The 19,801-nt window shown below is 33.4% G+C and overlaps 1 protein-coding gene across 11 annotated transcripts in view; it reads left to right on the top strand.

Annotated features, from left to right (window-relative positions):
- AKAP9 (A-kinase anchoring protein 9) overlaps window positions 1–19,801 on the top strand; it is a 154,214-nt gene that overhangs the window by 24,428 nt on the left and 109,985 nt on the right. For 10 of the 11 annotated variants that reach the window (XM_072784201.1, XM_072784202.1, XM_072784208.1 and 7 more), the window contains 5 exons: window positions 2,627–2,671; window positions 13,106–13,159; window positions 13,522–13,692; window positions 14,426–14,581; window positions 15,435–15,632. In XM_072784201.1, coding sequence (XP_072640302.1) covers window positions 2,627–2,671; window positions 13,106–13,159; window positions 13,522–13,692; window positions 14,426–14,581; window positions 15,435–15,632 — 624 coding nt within the window. The remainder of the gene's footprint in view (window positions 1–2,626; window positions 2,672–13,105; window positions 13,160–13,521; window positions 13,693–14,425; window positions 14,582–15,434; window positions 15,633–19,801) is intronic. The other variant, XM_072784206.1, reaches the window with a different exon arrangement.

The raw sequence follows: 19,801 nt of genomic DNA, 5'->3' as shown, positions 1-19,801 counted from the left end.
TGAAAAAGTTCAGGGGTGTTAGAGATTTGCTAAGAGTAGATCTTTTTGTAATTCCCTACTTAGAATTTTTGAACATCTTAGCTATGTAGATTATTATTTTTCATCAAATTTGGGAAGCTTTTGGGCATTGTATCTTCAAATATTCTCTCTGCTCTTTTCTGTCCCCTCTTCTGGGTCTCCTATTTTTCATGTTACTATGTTTGATATTGTTGCACAGATCTCTCAGGCTCTGTCATTTTTCTTCATTCTCTTTTAATCTTTTCCTTAGACTGCTTAATTTCAATTGAACTCTAAAAGTTTGCAGATTCTTTCTTATCAGATCTGTCAAGCCCCCTAATGAATTTTTCATTTCAGTTATTTTACTTTTAGAAAAATTTATTATTTTTTTAAATTTTTATTATTTCTTAAAGTAATCTCTACACCCCACATGGGGTTTGAACTCACAACCCCACAATCAAGAGTCGCATGCTCTACTGACTGAGCCTGCCAGTCCTCTTTGGTTCTTTTATAGTGATAGTCTCTATTTTGTAAGGCAGTATCCTTATAGTTTTCTTTAGTATTTTCGACTTCATTTTATTCACTTATTTGACTATATTTAAAATAGGTAGCTTAAATACAGTCTTTGTATATTAAGTCCAATATTTGTGTTTCCTCAGGAACTGACTGCTGTTTTTCTTGTATATGGGCCAAACTTTCCTTTTTCTTTGTTTATCTTAGAATTGTTGAAATCTGGACCTTTTAAATAATATAATATGGTAACTCTGGTGCTCGATGTGGTTTGAAGATGTATTTGGTATCTTTTTCTGCATAACAAATCAATGTTTGGGCTTCTCTCTAGAGTTTTAGCATTTCCAGTGCAACGAGTATCTTATCTTGTTCACCATTTCATCCTCAGAAAACAGATTTTAGTTCACAATATATATATATTTAATCTATAGCTGTTTATTTTTTTTAATTTTCTTTATTTATTCATGAGACACACACACACACACACACACACACACACACACACACACACAGAGGCAGAGACACAGGCTGAGGGAAAAGCAGGCTCCATGCAAGGAGCCCAATGTAGGACTTGATCCCAGGTCTCCAGGGTTACGCCCTGAGCTGAAGGTGGCGCTAAACCGCTGAGCCAGCCCGGCTGCCCTCTGTAGCTGTTTATTTTTTATTTTTTTATTTTTTTAATTTTTATTTATTTATGATAGTCGCACACACAGAGAGAGAGAGAGAGAGGCAGAGACATAGGCAGAGGGAGAAGCAGGCTCCATGCACCGGGAGCCCGACGTGGGATTCGATCCCGGGTCTCCAGGATCGCGCCCTGGGCCAAAGGCAGGCGCTAAACCACTGCGCTACCCAGGGATCCCTGTAGCTGTTTAAAAGGCATAAGTGAATCAACCTTGAGGGCTTGTGTCATGAAAGTATTTTAGATTTAAAAGAGGGTCATATAAGTTAGGAACCACTGTGACAGAATTTTAGAATACGGGTAAGCTCATTTCTGTTCCTGACAGCAGTTACTGCATCAGAGAGGAGGTAGACTTAGAGCGTGGTATTGAGTGACGAATAAAATTTCCTTAAGGATAGATGAGAAGGGAGACGGTGATGGTTCATATTTGTTGACTGTATCTGATTCTCTTTTCTCACTTGTTTTTTTTTTTTTTTTTAATTTTTTAAACATTTTTATTTATTTATGACAGGCGCCACCCAGGGATCCCTCTTTTCTCACTTGTAAATTGAGATTCTTAGATGAATGAGTGAACAGTGAAAGCAGTGAAAATTTAAGTTTCCTCCTTAACTCTTTCTGGTAGTTCTAAACTGAGGGAAGCTCAGAAAAGTCACTCCATACCCAAATCCCAGCGATGTAAGAATGAAACAGAAATGTCTTAGAAAGTGTTTTAGAAGCTGCAAAGGTGTTCATAACAATGAAGATTGTGATTTTTACTTCAGGTTGTTACTACTTTTCTAGCCTCAAGATTCGAAGATTTTCTTTTCTTTTCTTTTTTTAAAGTAATCTGTAAGCCCAGAGTGGGGCTCGGACTCACGACCCCGAGATTACGCGTCACATGCTCTACCAACTGAGCAGGAGCACCCATGATTTTTCTTTTTGAAGGAATTGAACTCTTGACTAACATTTTAAGACTTTCTTTTATTTAAAAGAGACATAAGAATTAGAGGGATGATATCTCATGTGGTGCTTTTGTCTTGCAAATGATATGTAATACATATTTCACATAGAAATACTATGTGAAAGTACTTCTTGATACTTTTATATTTAGAAAAATGCCTCATGGTAAATTTCAGATGTGTTAGCCATTATGATTCATAGAATGAAAACTTTAAAGGTTTCAGGGCGTGTGGCTGGGTCAGTCGATAGAGCATGTGAGTTTTGATCTCAGGGTTGTGAGTTCAAGCCCCAGTTGGGCATAGAGCTTACTTAAAAAAATGAATTAATAAAATAAAATCCACATACATAAAAATTTTTTTAATGTTTGAATAATTTTTACTAGTTTTTTAGTGATATTATTATGTGAATTTTCTGTCATATGTTACTAATTGTAATGGGTTAATAAAGTACAATGTTTGGGGTGGAAAGCCTTAATGTAATTGGTTTTTATTTTTGTTTTAGCCAGAAAGTGAAATTTCAACTACGGCAGATGATTATAGTTCAGAGGTAAGAATAAGTAATATTATGTGGATTGACTTTTTATATTATTTTTGAAACTTATTAACACTATTTCTTGCAACTCATGCTTATGTATTTTTTAATAAATATAATGAAGTATAGCATAACAAAATATAATGTAAATGACCTAGGAAGCCTGAGGGTAATTTTTATATATATATATATATTTTTTTTCAGACTATTAACTAAGGTCTGAAATCTGTTTGAATAGCTTGGGCCTTAATTAAATGGAGGCCTTAAGTTTCTAGGGAAGTGATACTGAGATTCTAGGATTAATGATTGTCATAAGGTCTCCTTATTCAACACAGTAAAAATTTCATTATACAGACTATTTGACATTTTGAGTAAAACTTTTTATAGATGTTTGAATTCTATATAATTGCATAAGTTTATTTGTTGAAATTAATGCTGCAATCAATAGCAATTTTTAATTTAGATGATAAAAGCTAATATAGGCATTGGCCACATTAGGAAATACCTTCTTTATGTGTTATTAATAAATATATGGCATATTGTTATCTTTTTCTTATTCTTTTAGATATCATTGTCATTTCTTTGGTCCAGAATTTGAGGATATGGAAAGTTATTCCTTACTCTGAATGGTTCAGCAACTCAGTGTATTCCATAAGTTTTGATATATTGTATGTTTCTAATACCAAGAAACGAGACAACTTCATGTTCTTAAATGAACAGATTACTGTTTTGAAATGCTAATGGGAATACAAACTTTGATACTTCAAAAGTATAATGTGCTTAAAAGCTGGGAATATACTCAGTAGTAATCTGGTCAGAAAAATAATTAACCAAGGTTAAATAAATAAATTGGTACCTGGTTTATGCTACATAAAGTTGCCCAGAGGGGATGTATCTCAATTTAAGATACATTCAGAGAATCTGGCCTTGTGACTTTAAATTTGGGGCTTATATATGAAAACAACACTGCTTTTTACTTCTATAATGCCTTACATTCTTTTTTGAAAAATTTATTTTTACTCATTATTTTTAAATTGAAGTATAGTTGATATGGAATATTATATTAGTTTTATTGTACTATTATTACAACATAGTAATTTGACATTTATATACATTACAAAATGCTCCCACAATAAGTGTAGTTACCACCTGTTACCATACAAAATTATTTTAATATTGTTAACTATATTCCTTGTGCTGTACTTTACATCCTCTTGGCTTATTTATTTTATAACTGGAAGTTTGTACCTCTTCTTCCCCTTTACCTATTCCTCCCATTGCCATACTTTCTTTCCCTCCTGGCAACCACCAGTCTGTTCTCTGTATTTATGAGTCTATTTCTGTTTTGTTCATTTATTTTGTTTTTTAGATTCCACATATAAGTGAAATCATAGGGTATTTGTCTTTCTCTCTTTTTTTTAAATATTATTTGTTTCTGTGATCTCTACATTCAACATGAGGCTCAAATTCATGACCCCGAGATCAATCATCTGATGCTCTTCTGACTGAGCCAGCCAGGTGTCCCTTTCTCTGACTTATTTCACTTATCCATGTTGTCACAAATGGCAAGATTTCATTTGTTTTTATAGCTGAGTAATTTCCCATTATACACACACTCACACACACACACACACACACACACATATATTATGAAAGCAGCACTGTTTTCTTTCTATAATCCCTTAAATTTTTAAAAAATTATTTTTATTCATTATTTTTAAATTGAAGTATAGTTGATATAGAATATTAGTTTCACATATATGTATATGAATGTGTGTGTTTGTATATGTATAAAATGGAAAATTAATCAGCCATAAAACAAATGAAATCTTGCCATTTGTGTCACATATATACACATATATATATGCCATATCTTCTTTATCCATCTATTGATGGATACTTGGGTTGCTTCTATGTCTTTGATATTATAATAATGCTACATACAGTAAGCACAGGCATACAATATATCTTTTTAAATTGATGTTTTCATTTTCTTCAGGTAAATACTCAGAAATTAGAATGAATCATATAGATCTATTTTTAATTTTTTGAAGGCCTGCCATACTATTTTCCATAGTGGCTGCACCAATTTACATTCCCACTTACAGTGCGTAAGGGTTTCCTTTGTCCTACATTCTCACCGACACTTGTTATTTCATGGTTGTTTTTTTTTTAAATAGCCATTCTAACAAGTGTGAAATTATATACATCATGATAATGAGCATCTTTTCATGTGTTTGTTGGTCATACGATATCTTCTCTAGAAAAATGTTCAGGCCCTCTGCTCATTTTTTAATTGGATTGTTTGGGTTTTTTTGCCTTTCTTTCTTTCTTTGGTGTTAAATCCAATTAGTTATTTTCATTAAATTTATTTTTTATTATTTTTAAAAATTTGTATTAAGTTTTTTATTTTTATTTTTATTTTTTTATGATTTGTATTAAGTTTTTTAATTTCAACTCAGTACAGTTAACATATGGTATTATATTAGTTTCAGGTATACAATATAGTGATTGATCGATTCTATACATTACTCAATGCTCATCATGATAAGTGTACTGCTTAATCTCCCATCACTTATATCACCCATTCCCCCCACTCCCGTCCCCTATGGTAACCCTCAGTTTGTTCTATGTAGTACTTATATGTGGAATGTAAGAAATAGTACAAGGGACCATAAGGGAAGGAGAGGAAACTGAATGGGGGAAAATTAGAGAGGAAGAGAAACCTTGAGAGACTCAGCTCTGGGAAACAAACTGAAGATTGCTGGACAAGAGATTGTGGGGGGTAATGGGATAACTGGGTGATAGGCATTAAGGAGGACGTGGGATGTGATGAGCACTGTGTGTTATACTATGTGTTGGCAAATTGAATTTAAAGTTTTAAAAAAGAGTCTGTTTCTTCATCTAATCTCTTTTTTTCCCCTTTTGGTCATTTGTTTCTTAAATTCCACATATGCGTGAAATCATATTGCATTTGTTTTTCTCTAACTTATCTCACTTGGCATTATATTCTCTGCTATGAGTTTTTTTTTTATTTAATATATTTTGGATATTGACCTTTTAATGGATACGTCATTTACAAATATCTTTTAGTACATTGCCTTTTAGTTTTGTTGATGGTTCCCTTCATTGTACAAAAGTTTTTAGTTTGATGTCGTTTCAATTGTTTATTTTTGCTTTTGTTGCCCTTGCCTAACAAGACAGATCCAAAAATATATTCCTAAGGCTGAGGTATAAGAGTTTACTTCTCACATATTCTTGGAGGAGTTTTATAGTTTCATGTCTTTTTTTTTTTTTTTTTTTAGATTTTATTTATTTATTCATAAGAGACAGAGAGAGAGAGAGAGAGAGAGAGAGAGAGGCAGAAACAGGCAGAGGGAGAAGCAGGCTCCATGCAGGGAGCCCCATGTGGGACTCGATCCTGAGACTTCAGGATCATACCCTGAGCCAAAGGCAGATGGCTCAGCCACCCAGGCATCCCTATAGTTTCATGTCTTTAATCCATTTTGAGCTTATTTTTGTGTATGGTGTTAAGAGTGGTTTCATTCTTTTGCATGTAGCTGTCCTGTGTTTTTAGCAGCATTTATTGAAGAGATGGTCTTTTCTTCATTGTATATTTTTACCTCCTTTGTCATAGATTAATTGACCATATAAACATGGGTTTTTTTCTTAGGTTCTCAGTTCTTTTCCATTGACTATGTGTCCATTTGTGTGCCAGTACCATACTGTTTTGATTACAATAGCTTTGTAGTATGATTTGAAATCTGTTCCCTCCAGCTTTGTTCTTACTCAAGATTACTTTGGGTTTTTGGGGTCTTGTGGTTCCATACACATTTTAGGATTATTTGTTCCGAGTTCTGTGAAAAATGCTATTAGTACTTTGATAGGGTTTACATTGAATTTGTAAATTGCTTTGAGTAGTATGGACATTTTAACTATATTAATTCTTTAAACCCATGAGCATTGTATAACTTTTGCTTTATTTGTGTCATCTTTGGTCTTTCATCAGTGTCTTACAGTTTTCAGAGTACATGTCTTTCACCTCCTTAGTTAAATTTATTCCTAGATAATTTATTCCCTTTGATGCAGTTGTAAATGGGATTTTCTTAATTTCTCTATTTTGTAATTTAGTGTATTGAGATGCAGTAGATTTCTATATATTAATTTTAATGTCCTGAAGCTTTACTAAATTCATTTATTAGTTCTAATAGTTTTTTAGTGGAGTCTTTGGAGATTTTATATGTAGTATCATGTCATCTGCAAATAGTAACTGGGCTACAACTGCTGTGGGTACACTGGTGGGTAGGGCTGGCCCTGGCATGGCTTAGCCAAGAGGCCTGGCTGCAGCTGCTACAGGTATGCTGGCGGGTGGGGTTAGTATGCAGTGTGACTTGACTGGGCGGCTCCGTGGCCACTGTCATGGGCATGCAGATGAATGGGATTCCTTAGAGCAGGGATCACTTTGCAAAAGTGCCTGCCAGGGCAGTTGAGTTGGTTGGAATGACTTTGCAGGGGAACACCAGAGCAGGGTGAGTGGTGCTAGGAAGAGAGAGTGTCAGAACTGGGGCCCACCTGTTTCAAGCCAGATGGGCTGAAGAAGACCAAGAAAAATAGTACCTGCTAGCGCTTCCATTCCCAGAGAAAGTTCTTGCAGATCCTTGCCTGTATAGCACAGTCCCTAAAATTAATAAATCTCCTTCAGATATATAGTCCAGATGCTTTGCAAACTGCTACCTCTGGGCTGGGTCTCTGAGCAGGTGATGTTGTACACTGGCCTTTTAAGAGCAGAGCTGAGGTTTCTTATAGACCTCTCCTCTCCCAGAGTTAAGCTGGTTTAAATCCAGATGTTTATGGGGGCTCATATTCTCCGTGCAGATCGACGGGGTGAGGGGTGCCCAGTGCAGGAATGCACCCCTTGCTCCTCAAAGACCTTCACACCTGTGATATCTCTCCTGCTTGTGAGTTGCCACAGGGGAAGTTTAGTTTCTGATTGCATTTCTACCCCTTCTGCCCTTCTTGATGTGGCTTTTTCTATCTTTAGCTATGGATGAGCTGTTCTGCTAGCCTTTAGGTTGTTCTCAGTGAGTTGCAGTATATGTAGTTGCAGCCTTGGTATGCTCGTGGGGAGAGATGAGCTCAAGATCCTTCTTCTCAGCCATCTCGCTCGCTTTCTGTAATGCCTTAATTCTCACAGTTTGTCTTTCTTGATTGAAAGTTTCAGGTGTTTTTGTATCTGAACTGCCCATGTCTGGGATACCCCAGGACTCCACAAAGTGCTTTCTTTTTCTTTATACTAAGGTAAATTTTTTTATAAGCCAAGTGGTTACAGGTCAGACCATCTCATATATGCCTGTGAAATTTGATTAAAATTTATATAGCCACTTTTTCACTTTGGGATAAGAGAGTAAACTTTAATTTTTATTAATACAGATTTGAAAGGTAAGGACATCAAAAGATTGTGATTTTTAAGTTCTCTTTGAAAATATTATTGGAAAGTCTTATTACAAGAAGTTACGTTTTGCCTTGATTTTTTAAACTATAAAACTGGTGGGAATTACAAGGTCCAGAAGAATGTATTGAAACTATTTATCTGTGATACCTAATAAATATGATGTATTTTAAAGTAAGGTACAAGTAATATTTAATTCTAATTCCTACAGATAGAAGTTAAAGTATACTGACCATAGTTGAACAACAAGAAATATATTTGGGGAAGCTGGGTGGCTCAGCGGTTTAGCACCGCCTTCAGTCCAGGGCCTGATCTTAGAGACTCAGGATCGAGTCCCACATCAGGCTCCTTGCATGGAGCCTGCTTCTTCCTCTGCCTGTGTCTCTTTCTCTCTCTCTCTATGTCACTCATGAATAAATAAATATAATCTTAAAAAAAAAAAAACCCAAGAAATATATTCTACATGTAAATATGTAATTTCTATATATTTGCATATGTAGTCACATATATTATTGTTATGTACATGAGTAATTATGTGCATGGATAAATATATACCTATACATACATATGTATTTTTTTCCAAACAACATTTCAGGAAACATACTTCTGTTTACTATGTGACATGTCCTTTGACACATTTTTAAAAATAAATAAATTAATTAATTATTTATTTATTCATGAGAGACAGAGAGAGAGGCAGAGACACAGGCAGTGGGAGAAGCAGGCTCCATGCAAGGAGCCCCATGTGGAACTTGATTCCGGGACTCCAGGATCACGACCTGAGCCGAAGGCAGATGCTTAACCGCTGAGCCATCCAGGCATCCCAACACTTTTTCTTTTTAATGGTGGTCACAAAAACTAAATGGATTAACTGATTTATAATTTGAAAAAATAGAAGATTATACACTAAAAAAGATACTTATGAAATAATTTTTGACAGATTGACCTGATTTGTTCATAACCCTTGTGATACTTATTTTGGGCCTGGATTCATGATGGATTATACTGTGACAAAGTTATATATTCTCTTTGTCCATAGAAAACAGTAGAAAAATTGTGAAATGTTTGAAAATGTTTCATTAAGACTGCTGATATGAAAAAAAAAAATAAATAAATAAATAAAAAAAAAAAAAAAAAAAAAGACTGCTGATATGGGGACTGGTTGAATCCATGATACTCTGGGCTAGTATTGAGGCTTTAGCTATTCCTGTAGTGTTAAAAGTGGTTTAATTGGGCTAGAATTACAGGGGACTTCTAAGCCATAGTCCCACTTTCAGGAGGCAGAAGAATCATCAGTGAGCCCAATTTATAAAATGAGGGGTAAATCTCATCTAGGAAATACATAGATTATAACTTTATTATAAATGCCAGGTTTGCAAAGTTTTAATAATCTTAGCTGCTCTTGTTTGCATTGGAGCATTTTTTTGAATTTTAGAATTAGTTTTGAATCGTAGGTAACATAATTATCTTGTGTGTTTTTTAAATATTGCTGTCATTTTTCTGGTATGTAGGGAAGTAAGGTAATATAGAACAACAGGAGCTTTGAAGCCTTAGTTCAGACTTCAGCTTCATCACCCCCAAAGTGTATCAACTTGAGCCCATCACTTAAACTCTGCAGTTTTTTTACCTATAAAACGGGTATCTACTTCACAGTGTAGTTGTGAGGGTTATTTGATAATATTTTGTATGGTGTTTGGCATAGAAAAGATGATTGACAAAGTTTGGTTTTCTTTTTTTTTTTTACTGCTCTTCAGTAGAAATACGCATTTCTTCACACTAAGTAAATGGAATGAGTGATGACAATTCTTTTAACAAATTATTCTCAAAAAGATTTCAGGTTCTGATTACTTACTTAGAACTTAATTTGGAAATTTTATGCACACAGATATGATATGTACTTAATTTTCTTGACTTCTTTGTCTGGTGTTCTCATTGGATTGAATAATGGATTTGGGCCTAGAAAGAATTAGATAATATTATCCTATGATACCTAATAAGATCTCTTTTATATAAATGTGTACCCAATTACATATACCAGAGAAATCAGACTGAATACAAAATGTCTTTCTTACAGATTAATTTAAATTATACATAATCTTTTCAGTCCTGCATGAAGAGATATTTAATAATCCAAATGCTGTATGTACATGAAATATTTTTACTGATAGCCTTTAAGCAGGGTCATTTGAAGAATGTTGCTAATGCTGGAGGTAACCTAGACACATGACAGGTAAATTAATCGGCTTTGTTAAATATAGAAAGATGAGGTGATAATAGTGCATAACTCTCATTACGGATTTCATGTGATTATTTAGTACTACTTAAGCAAATCACTTGTATGATTCATGATATTTTTGAAATGACTAGCTGGAGTTGGAGACATAGCCTATAGCCATGAAGTTGTATAAAATTAGCCTTCCAACTTTGACCTTTTTTTTTTTTTTAACCTTACCTCATTTTCTTTTTCTCACTCCCTGCCTTAGCTCTATTGAGGTATAATTGACAATTAAAAATTGTATATGTTTAAGGTGTACAGTGTGGTGTTTGATATTCAACTTTCACTTTAAATGGATGATCTTAACCTCATTAGTTACTTGGCTCCAATTCCATGAGTCACCTAGGTATATTGAACTCCTGTTTTTCATGAACTTTTATGATTCATCAGATTCTTATTTTACTAAAATATCCATTATTAATATTTTGAATGTATATAGTACCAAATTAAGTATGATAAGGATAAGATACTGATAGTAAGTTAGTCTTTTATGTTTTTAAACTAACATCTACTGAAAGGAAAAGGTTTTGGGGATCCCTGGGTGGCGCAGCGGTTTGGCGCCTGCCTTTGGCCCAGGGCACGATCCTGGAGACCCGGGATCGAATCCCACATCGGGCTCCCGGTGCATGGAGCCTGCTTCTCCCTCTGCCTGTGTCTCTGCGCCTCTCTCTCTCTCTGTGACTATCATAAAAAAAAAAAAAAAAAAGGAAAAGGTTTTGGTGTGAAGACCATTTTATGGTTAGAAAAATGATCTTGCTCTGATTTTTTCTGAATAGTAGTATTTTTTGAGATGATACTTACCTCTTCAGAACATTTTAAAATTAAAAATATACCTTACTTACACTTTTCCAAGTCTTAATGTTGTCCGTACATTGAATAAATCTGTGAATTCAGAAAGAATATATTAGTACAGCCTAATAATTAAATAACTTTGACAAATGCCACACAGTAAAAATAGTACGTTAAGAGAAGTTGGGCTTATCTTCAGCTGAGTTTATCAATCTAATCTTTGTGTTTCAAGTTATTAATTTACTTTCACATTAAGGTTTACCAAATATAAAATATAATGTTAGAAGACTGATATATGAAGAAGGGATGAATGCTCTAGCCTTTAGGTATCAACAAAGTAATTATCTACATTAAAAAATAGAATAATGCTAACTATTTATGATCCCAGTATTCTGCTGAGTATTTCTATTCTAACTTCAGAATATAGTTTGTATTAGTTTAGTCCTGGTGGATAATCTTTGTTACCTATCTACATAGTATTAAATTTTTATAATTTATTAATAATGATTTTTATGTTTGTTATAATAACATTAAATTTTAAAAATGATCAAGTATTTTAAGATGTAGGAGTTTCTCAAGTGTAATTTTCCTTAAGTTAGGGAGAAATTAAGCTGAATGTTGCTATATAATGTGTTAGATACAATCATTATAAACTGATAAATTAATAATCTCCACTTAAAAGGTGTATTCTTGCTTAATATATTTGAAGATATTCATAAAATCCATTTTATTATACTGTAACTGTAAAGTAAAAATTTTAGTAGATGTTTATCAAAATACTTCATTTCAGAATCAAGAAAAGCTAATTAAAATTTCAGAGGATTTAATTGGAAAGTTACTTCAATTGACTTAATATTAATAATCGTACTAGAGTTAGTACACCTGTCTTCTGATAGTTTTCACAAATTACAATATTGTGTTGACATAAAGATGAATTTTTTTTTTGCTTTATTTTTCGGAAATTATACTTAGAAAAAAAAAGAATCAAGCTCTGTTACAGAACTCCCAAGTAGTATCTTCACTTTTTTTTTTTTAAATTTTAAGTAGGCTTCACACCCAGAGGGGGGCAGGCTTGAGCTCATAACCCTGAGGTTAAGAGTCACATGCTATACTGATTGAGCCATCCAGGCTCCCCTGTTTTCACTTTTTAAAATGATGTGGTCTATTTCCTCTTTCTAGAATGTTCTGTCCTATGTATTTCAACAGTACAAACTGTATTATCTTGGACTTTATTAATGTAGAATTATGAATAATTAACTTGTAAGCAGAAATGAAGTTCTTTTGTGCACTGTTGGGGGAAGGAGGAGTTGTTAAATAGATTAATTGATCTGAAATTAATCTCCCACCAAGTCAACCCAGGAGACATATTCTGTCATTCCTCTTCCTCCCATCAAATGTCTGTGATAGAAGCAGTAAAATGTCATGGAAAATCTCTACATCAGTCAGGGTTGGCATGGCTCTTGTTTTCCCCAGGGACAGATGGCATAGGAGTCATACTCATACTTCTTGACCTGTGTTCAGCGAACCAGTAAACAATTTTACTTTAAAGTAAATAGAGCTTAATACAAAAAAGGTTATTTAAATGATTATAAGGCAGCATTTCATAAAAGAGGATTTAGTAACTTGAGGTTTATAATTATCCTTCTGAAGACACAATAGAAACTGCACTTAGTTAGAACTTTAATTCACTTGAACGAAAATGTATATAGTACCATGTCTTTCACATTGTAAACACTCAGATGTTTTGGGAATCATTGGCCTTTTAAATGATTGTAATGTCTCATATATTTAAATTTAATTGCTGTATCTATTTTTGCCAATGAAGCATTTTCCCTGTGCATAAAATATACATGAATACAATTGGCAGAAATATAATTGTTAGCTTTAAATAAAATTATCTAAAATCATAATATATCAGGAAATTGTTTTTGTACAGGTAAATGGTTGCAGTTTTGTGGTGAGAACAGAAAAGTCTACAAATTTATTAAGGGTATAGTATTTAAAACTACTCATGATACTAATGTTTTATACTATTTAAAACTATCTGGCTTACTAACAAAGCTTTTTCCTGCATGCACTTCTTTCTGTGTGTGATTTCTAAATGCTTTTAATGTTTAACAAAACAAAATTAGGCACTTTTTGCTAAAAATCTCAATTATAACAATTAATGATGTCATGTTTTTGCTTTTAAGGTGTATATCACACTAATAACAAAGTAGGTTGTCATTCCAGTAAACTCTCAGGTGATAAGTGATACTTTAAAGTGGACTTTGCTATGGAATTCAGTATTTAAATCCCTCTTCCTGAGGAGTGTTGTTAGTATGAATTATTAAAAATCTTGGATTGATTTAGGAAGAAGAATTTGGTGCTGATGATTCTTACTCTGAACATGGAGCACAGTACAATCAGACCCATCTAGAGATGATGGAAAATGAATTGGCTGGCAAACAGCATGAGATTGAAGAGCTGAGCAGAGAACTAGAAGAAATGAGAGCCACCTATGGGACTGATGGACTGCAGCAGGTATGTGTACTTTATGAGGCTTTTGTTTTATTACAGAGACAAAATAGGAAATTTGAATGATAGTAGACCTATGTTCTTTAAAGATGAGGTTTTTAAATAGTAACTTTAAGTCATCTTATATTTGTTATAACTTTTTAACTTTATTAGAAAGCTAGGCAGAAATCACTTCTGTAGGATAGATGTTTTTGTAAACGGCCTGAGAGAAAATTAAGGTGCAAACCACATCGGACTATGATGCCTTAAACTCATTAAAAATGTCAGCGAGTCCTTGTAAAAGTAACTGTGGTTAAAATGACATCTGTTGTTTGTGGCCGTTAGTTATGAAAACAAGGTGGAAAAGGCCATTGATGAGGATGACAGGATATATTTTAATTTTATCTTCTGCAGAGACAAATGAGAATTAAACATGTCTGATGAGGTTGCCTAGGAACAGATTGGAGTATCCCTAAATATAAAGGCACTTGTCCTTCTAGAAACCGATAAATAGATAAATTAGACCTAGTGTGTTTTGTTCCTTCATTCAGGTAATTAATTTTAAGTTGATTTGGGAATAAAGCCAATTTCTGCAAGCTAACCTTTCAAATATGGACAAGAATGGATAAGGTTACTGACAAATCATAATTATTCTGCCAGTGCGTTTTAACAGTTACATTTTTGAGGAATAATTAACTGTAGTAATAATTTTGTTTAAAAAATAAGCCTGGCACTTTTTATTTTCATTGATGTCTTTTAGTTACAAGAATTTGAAGCTGCCATTAAACAAAGAGATGGCATCATAACCCAGCTCACTGCTAATTTACAACAAGCAAGAAGAGAAAAGGATGAGACGATGAGAGAATTTTTAGAGTTGACAGAACAGAGTCAGAAATTACAAATTCAGTTCCAGCATGTAAGTATTACTAATAGAAAAAAATTTATTAGATTTTTAGTACTGAATTTTTTAAAGTGCTCTAATTTTCAGAACAAATTAAATTTAAAATCCATTTGTATTATTATGTATCATGTTAGAAAAACTAGTGAACACCTGTTGTTAACATTAACCAAGAATTTACCTCCTAGTTCTCTTGTGATTTCTTGCTGTTATTTTCTCTGTACTTCTTCCTGGACTATCTATTGAAAATCTACAAAATCTTTTAAGTCTGATTGGGTGGAATTTTGCAGAAATTAAGATGTAGTCACATCCTACCTTTGCCAACCCTGCTATGGATTTTACTTTAGTTTCTAAAATGGTAATTAGACAGAATGTGTTCCTTTTACCTTTAATCAGAGCTATAAGAATCTAATTGTATTAAAGTTTCTGCTGGCAAGTAAAGAAAATAATTTAAGATAATGTAAGCAAAAAGGGTGGAATATAATGTAAGGAGATAGGCTTATCTTACAGAATTCAAGATGGAAATGCAGTCAGGCTTCTGATATGGTTTGGAATCAGAAACTGGAAAGTCATCTAGAATCCAAGAAGTACTGTCATTCAGGCCCCATTTCTTTGTACATGTCTGCCTTAGTCTTAGCTATCTCACTAGATTATTTTCTCTGCTCTATGATGGGAAAGATAATCTTATTGGTTCAGCTTGGATAATGTCCCCATAATTATCTGATAAGCCATGGCAGCATATTTGCTAGAGTTTCAAGCCTGTGATTCTAGCAAATTTCCCAGAGAGCAATTATGAGCCGAATAATACCCCAAAAAGTATCTATCCTTATCTCTTTAGAATTTAACTTGGGGCTTTCTTTCTGTTTTCAAGTTACAGGCTAGTGAAACTCTAAGAAACAGCACTCATAGTAGCACAGCTGCAGATTTATTACAAGCAAAACAACAGATCCTCACTCATCAGCAACAGCTGGAAGAACAAGATCATTTATTAGAAGATTATCAAAAAAAGAAAGAAGACTTCAAAATGCAAATTAGTTTCTTGCAAGAGAAAATTAGAGCATATGAAATGGTATGTTTATTTTAAGAAAGTCAGCCAGTGTATAGCCACTGTATAATTGGAGGGTTTTTTTCTACAACTGTTTATCTTTTTTTTGTTATGTACATGAATTACAAAATTTCATAATTAAGAAAAGCTCTTTAAGTGTACAAAACAACTTATTTTGAAAGTAATTGGGAGTCTCACAATAATAGTTTTTAAGATAACACTCATTACTAAGTTCTTTTAGAAGTGATAGGCCTATGTTACAGTTAGTTCTTAGGAGAATCTAAATTTGTAAACAATTTCTATTTTTTCTTTTTATCTAAAGGTATTTTTACTCAGTTTAGCAGTGGTTATGAAATCCTGAAAATATTTTCATGACAAAATGAAGTTTTATAGATTTTAATTAGAAAGAAACTACAGTAGATTCTCTACTTATGGTAGTTATGTATTATAAAGTTATCTGGGACACTTACTTAGCAAATAGTGCTCATGGGGAAAAAAGAAGGAAAATATACATAATTTATATATTTATATTTGATTCTATATATGTACATACATATATATGTACACATATGCTTATACACATGCATATATATATTCTAGGAAGTATATTTATATATACATAGATACATAACACATCTTGTAGATTATAACCTGAAATCCTAAAAACAACTCATCCTGTAGATTTTGTTTATTTTTCAAAAGGGAAAATGAGGTTCACAAGTGTTAAGTGACTTGCCTGAGGCTGCCCTACTGACACTTGCCAGAGTTATGATTCAAATCCATACAGCTGGCCCAGAACCATATTTCTTGTGCTATATTGCACTGCTCCCTTTTGTCTCTATCCTGTTCTCCATCCATGTTCTACTAATGAGCAGAAACATGAAGTCAGAATATAGTTTCCTTGTTTGACATCAGCTTTGGAAGCATGCATGTCCAGCAACTCAAATTTTTTGCTGCTCTGTGCATTTCTGCAAATGACTGTAAGTATCGATTTTGGAATTACAAATACATTTTAGCAAAATGGATTCACATATAGGGAATCTGTGAATAGTGAGGATAGACTGTACATATAATATGGTACTTTTTACAAACTTAGTAAGTTCTTCTGCAGGAAGTTGAGAAATAACCAAGACAAGAATATTGTTTAGATAATAATAAGATTATTAGCTAGCATTTATTTTTCTTTACTTGGTACCAGGCAATATTCAAAGCATCTTATACATACTAACTCATTGAATCATTTTAGTAACCTTATGAGGTAGAGGTTCTATCATCATCCCCATTTTACAGATGAAGAGATCAAGGCAAAGCAAGGTGAAGTAAATTGCCTATCACACAGGAGATAAGTTGGTAGAGCCAGGTTTCAAACCTAGCTAGTCTGATTTCAGAGACCATGCTTTTAGGAAAATAGGAAACATACAAATTTAAGTACTGAAATTATGAAACAGTATGCTTTACAACCAAGATAATTTAAAAATCATTATTAGTTTACAGAACACCTATTTTGTACTAGGCCCTTGCAAGAGATAGTCATGCCTAAGACGTGCCCTTTTCTTTGCTGGAACTCATGGTTAGGGCGTGTACACAAGATAGCACAAAACGAGGGTAAACATAGGTAAAAAGTGTTTTCAGTAGGTCTGGCTTCATAAGGGAAGCAACTCAGGGTGGGCTTTAGGGGGAGATGATATTTGAGACAGGTCTGTAAGTTGAGATAATTTCTCCATGATTATGTTTTCTCAGCAATAGGCATAATGTGTGGCACATTAGCAGCTAAAAAATATTCATTTGGTAAATAAGTACATTATGAATCTGAACTGGTAGAGATAAGAAAGGCATTTTAGACAAAGTATGGAGTATAACTAAAAACCTAAGCTGAAATGTGTTAAAAAGGTCTGGATAGCAAAAACATAATTTAACTAGAAATAGTCTTTGAAAGTGTGTCTGTACAGGAGGAAGTGTAGAAAGACAGTCTAGGCCTCAGAAGAGTTTGTAAATTGAATTTTGTTGTATTTATTATATTCAGTAGGCAGTACTATTTGAAAGTATTTGAAACTAATCATTTTCATAAAGGGAATAAACTTTGTTTATTTGAATGTTAGCAGAATACTTTTATCATCAGCCTTTTCTTTGTTTCATATATATATAGATAGATATTTTTTTTTTATTTCTCCTTTTTTTTTTTTTTTTTTTTTTAATTACTTTGTATGAATCCCCCTGAGTAGTAGTTCCATCAGTGCAGCTGAATGACTAGAGCATTAGGGTGGTAGTTGAAACTGCCGTGGTCACCTAGGCAACTACACTGGTGATTCCAGCCTTATTCTCATTGTCGCTAATCCTCAGAACTTCCTATGGTGCAGTGATCACAGGCAAGAAGTCTGTTATTCCCCACTCCCTCAGGTCTGTTTCTAAAAACAGAGGGATTGTATCTTAACCACAGGGCTGTCTTTTGCAACACAAAATAAATGGTTTTAAACCATATATTTTGAAATAAACAGTACTAAGAAAAAATGAAACATGAATTTGTATTGTTTAATAAGTGAATGAAGAATTGTTTGCAGTTATATCAAACATATTGGACAATTTTGAATTATGCAACACTGTCTTACGAGGGTTCCTCCTCTCGAGTGAAAATCAGGAAATAGAAGTATTACAGATTTTATAATAATGTTAACATTCCAAGACTAATTACTTACTTAATAACTCAACTGAAGTTGACCTCAATGAATTTTACTTTCTTATAGATTCCAAATGCCTTATAGATACTTTCTAGTATATGTGTATTATATTTGTATATAGCACAGTGAGCATAAAATACATTAATATATTTATTTTCTTTCAGCTTCAAGCATAGTCCATGACATAGAAGAAATATTACACATTTATTTTACAGATGAAAACACTGAGATTTAAGACAATAAACTGACTTAAACGTCCTATTGTAGTACAGAAATTAAAGTCAGAAGTCACAACAGTTGGTAATAATTTTTAGTGACATTGGATGGAATATGAGATACCAAGAAAAAAGCTGATAGGATTTTGCTCAAGAGGCTTCACAGGATGGCATTCATTGCCTTAAGTTAATTTACATAGTACAGTATCTGGCCTTTGACTTGTAGACTCAGAAGTCTGGTCTTCTATCAACTGAGACTTGAACTATCTCAGAAGTAAGCTCAGATTTTCCAAGTTGAAGAGGCTAATGTTTAAACCTTAAATATAAGATTATTAATTTCCAGTAAGAAATAATTATCACAGGGACCTGTATATTTCAAGTTCATTGGATTTTATTTTCTTTCTATGGACAAATGAATTTGAAAAGTCAAATAATAATAGAAAGTTATTTAGTGACCTTGAGATCAAAGATATTAGAGGAGTCAAATGTTCCATAGCATTAGGCTATGATAACTTGATGTATCATCTCACAGTAGGAAAGTCATGCTTGTGGATTGAAATTCTTAAATTCTAAATTGAACACCAATAAAAAATAAATTTATTATTAAAAAAAATTCTTAAATTCTGTTTGCTACAATGCCTTACATTGCTTTCTACATTAGATATGGTTTTCCCAGAGGGATCAGAATTTTCAGTCTCAAGGCCCTGGCCTGTGCTGAAATGAGTATTGGCAACTCTCTGAGGTTTTCCTTTCTCTGGGCTTTGACAGTTTTTCTTTAGATACATGAATACATTCATTCAAAGTGCCTTTAAAGTCCTCTGTGCCTGGGATTCCTGTCTCAGTAAGGTGATTTTACTTACCTACTGTTTTCTGTTCTATTCAATAGATTGTACTTTCTTGGTACTTGGTACCTCAGCCTTTAACTGCTTAAGCAACTAAGTAACAGAGTCAAAACTTTGTTTCTAGGGCTTCTACTTGTCCTTCTCTTGCCCTAACACTCTTATGAATGATTGTGATTACGGATGTGCCTTGACCTATGTCTTAGGTTTAGGCTTTTATACAATTCCAAAGTAGAGGCCCCAGTCAGAACTGGAAGAAAATATCTGTCCTGCTTTCAAATTTCTTTTCAAACCTAAAGTCTAGGATCAACTTGATATGCCATAAGTAGTTAGTTGTCTTGCATGTCATTTGGGGTTTAGCCACTTAGGTTTTGGATATCCCTAAATTTCTGATTTACTTAACCACAGGAATGAAGTTAAGGCAGATCCATAGGAACCTGTTGTTTTATTTTCATAGCATTTGC

This window comes from Canis lupus, chromosome 18, assembly GCF_048164855.1.
Source record: "Canis lupus baileyi chromosome 18, mCanLup2.hap1, whole genome shotgun sequence".
NCBI lineage: Eukaryota > Metazoa > Chordata > Mammalia > Carnivora > Canidae > Canis > Canis lupus.
This window is presented reverse-complemented; position numbering and strand designations above follow the sequence as displayed.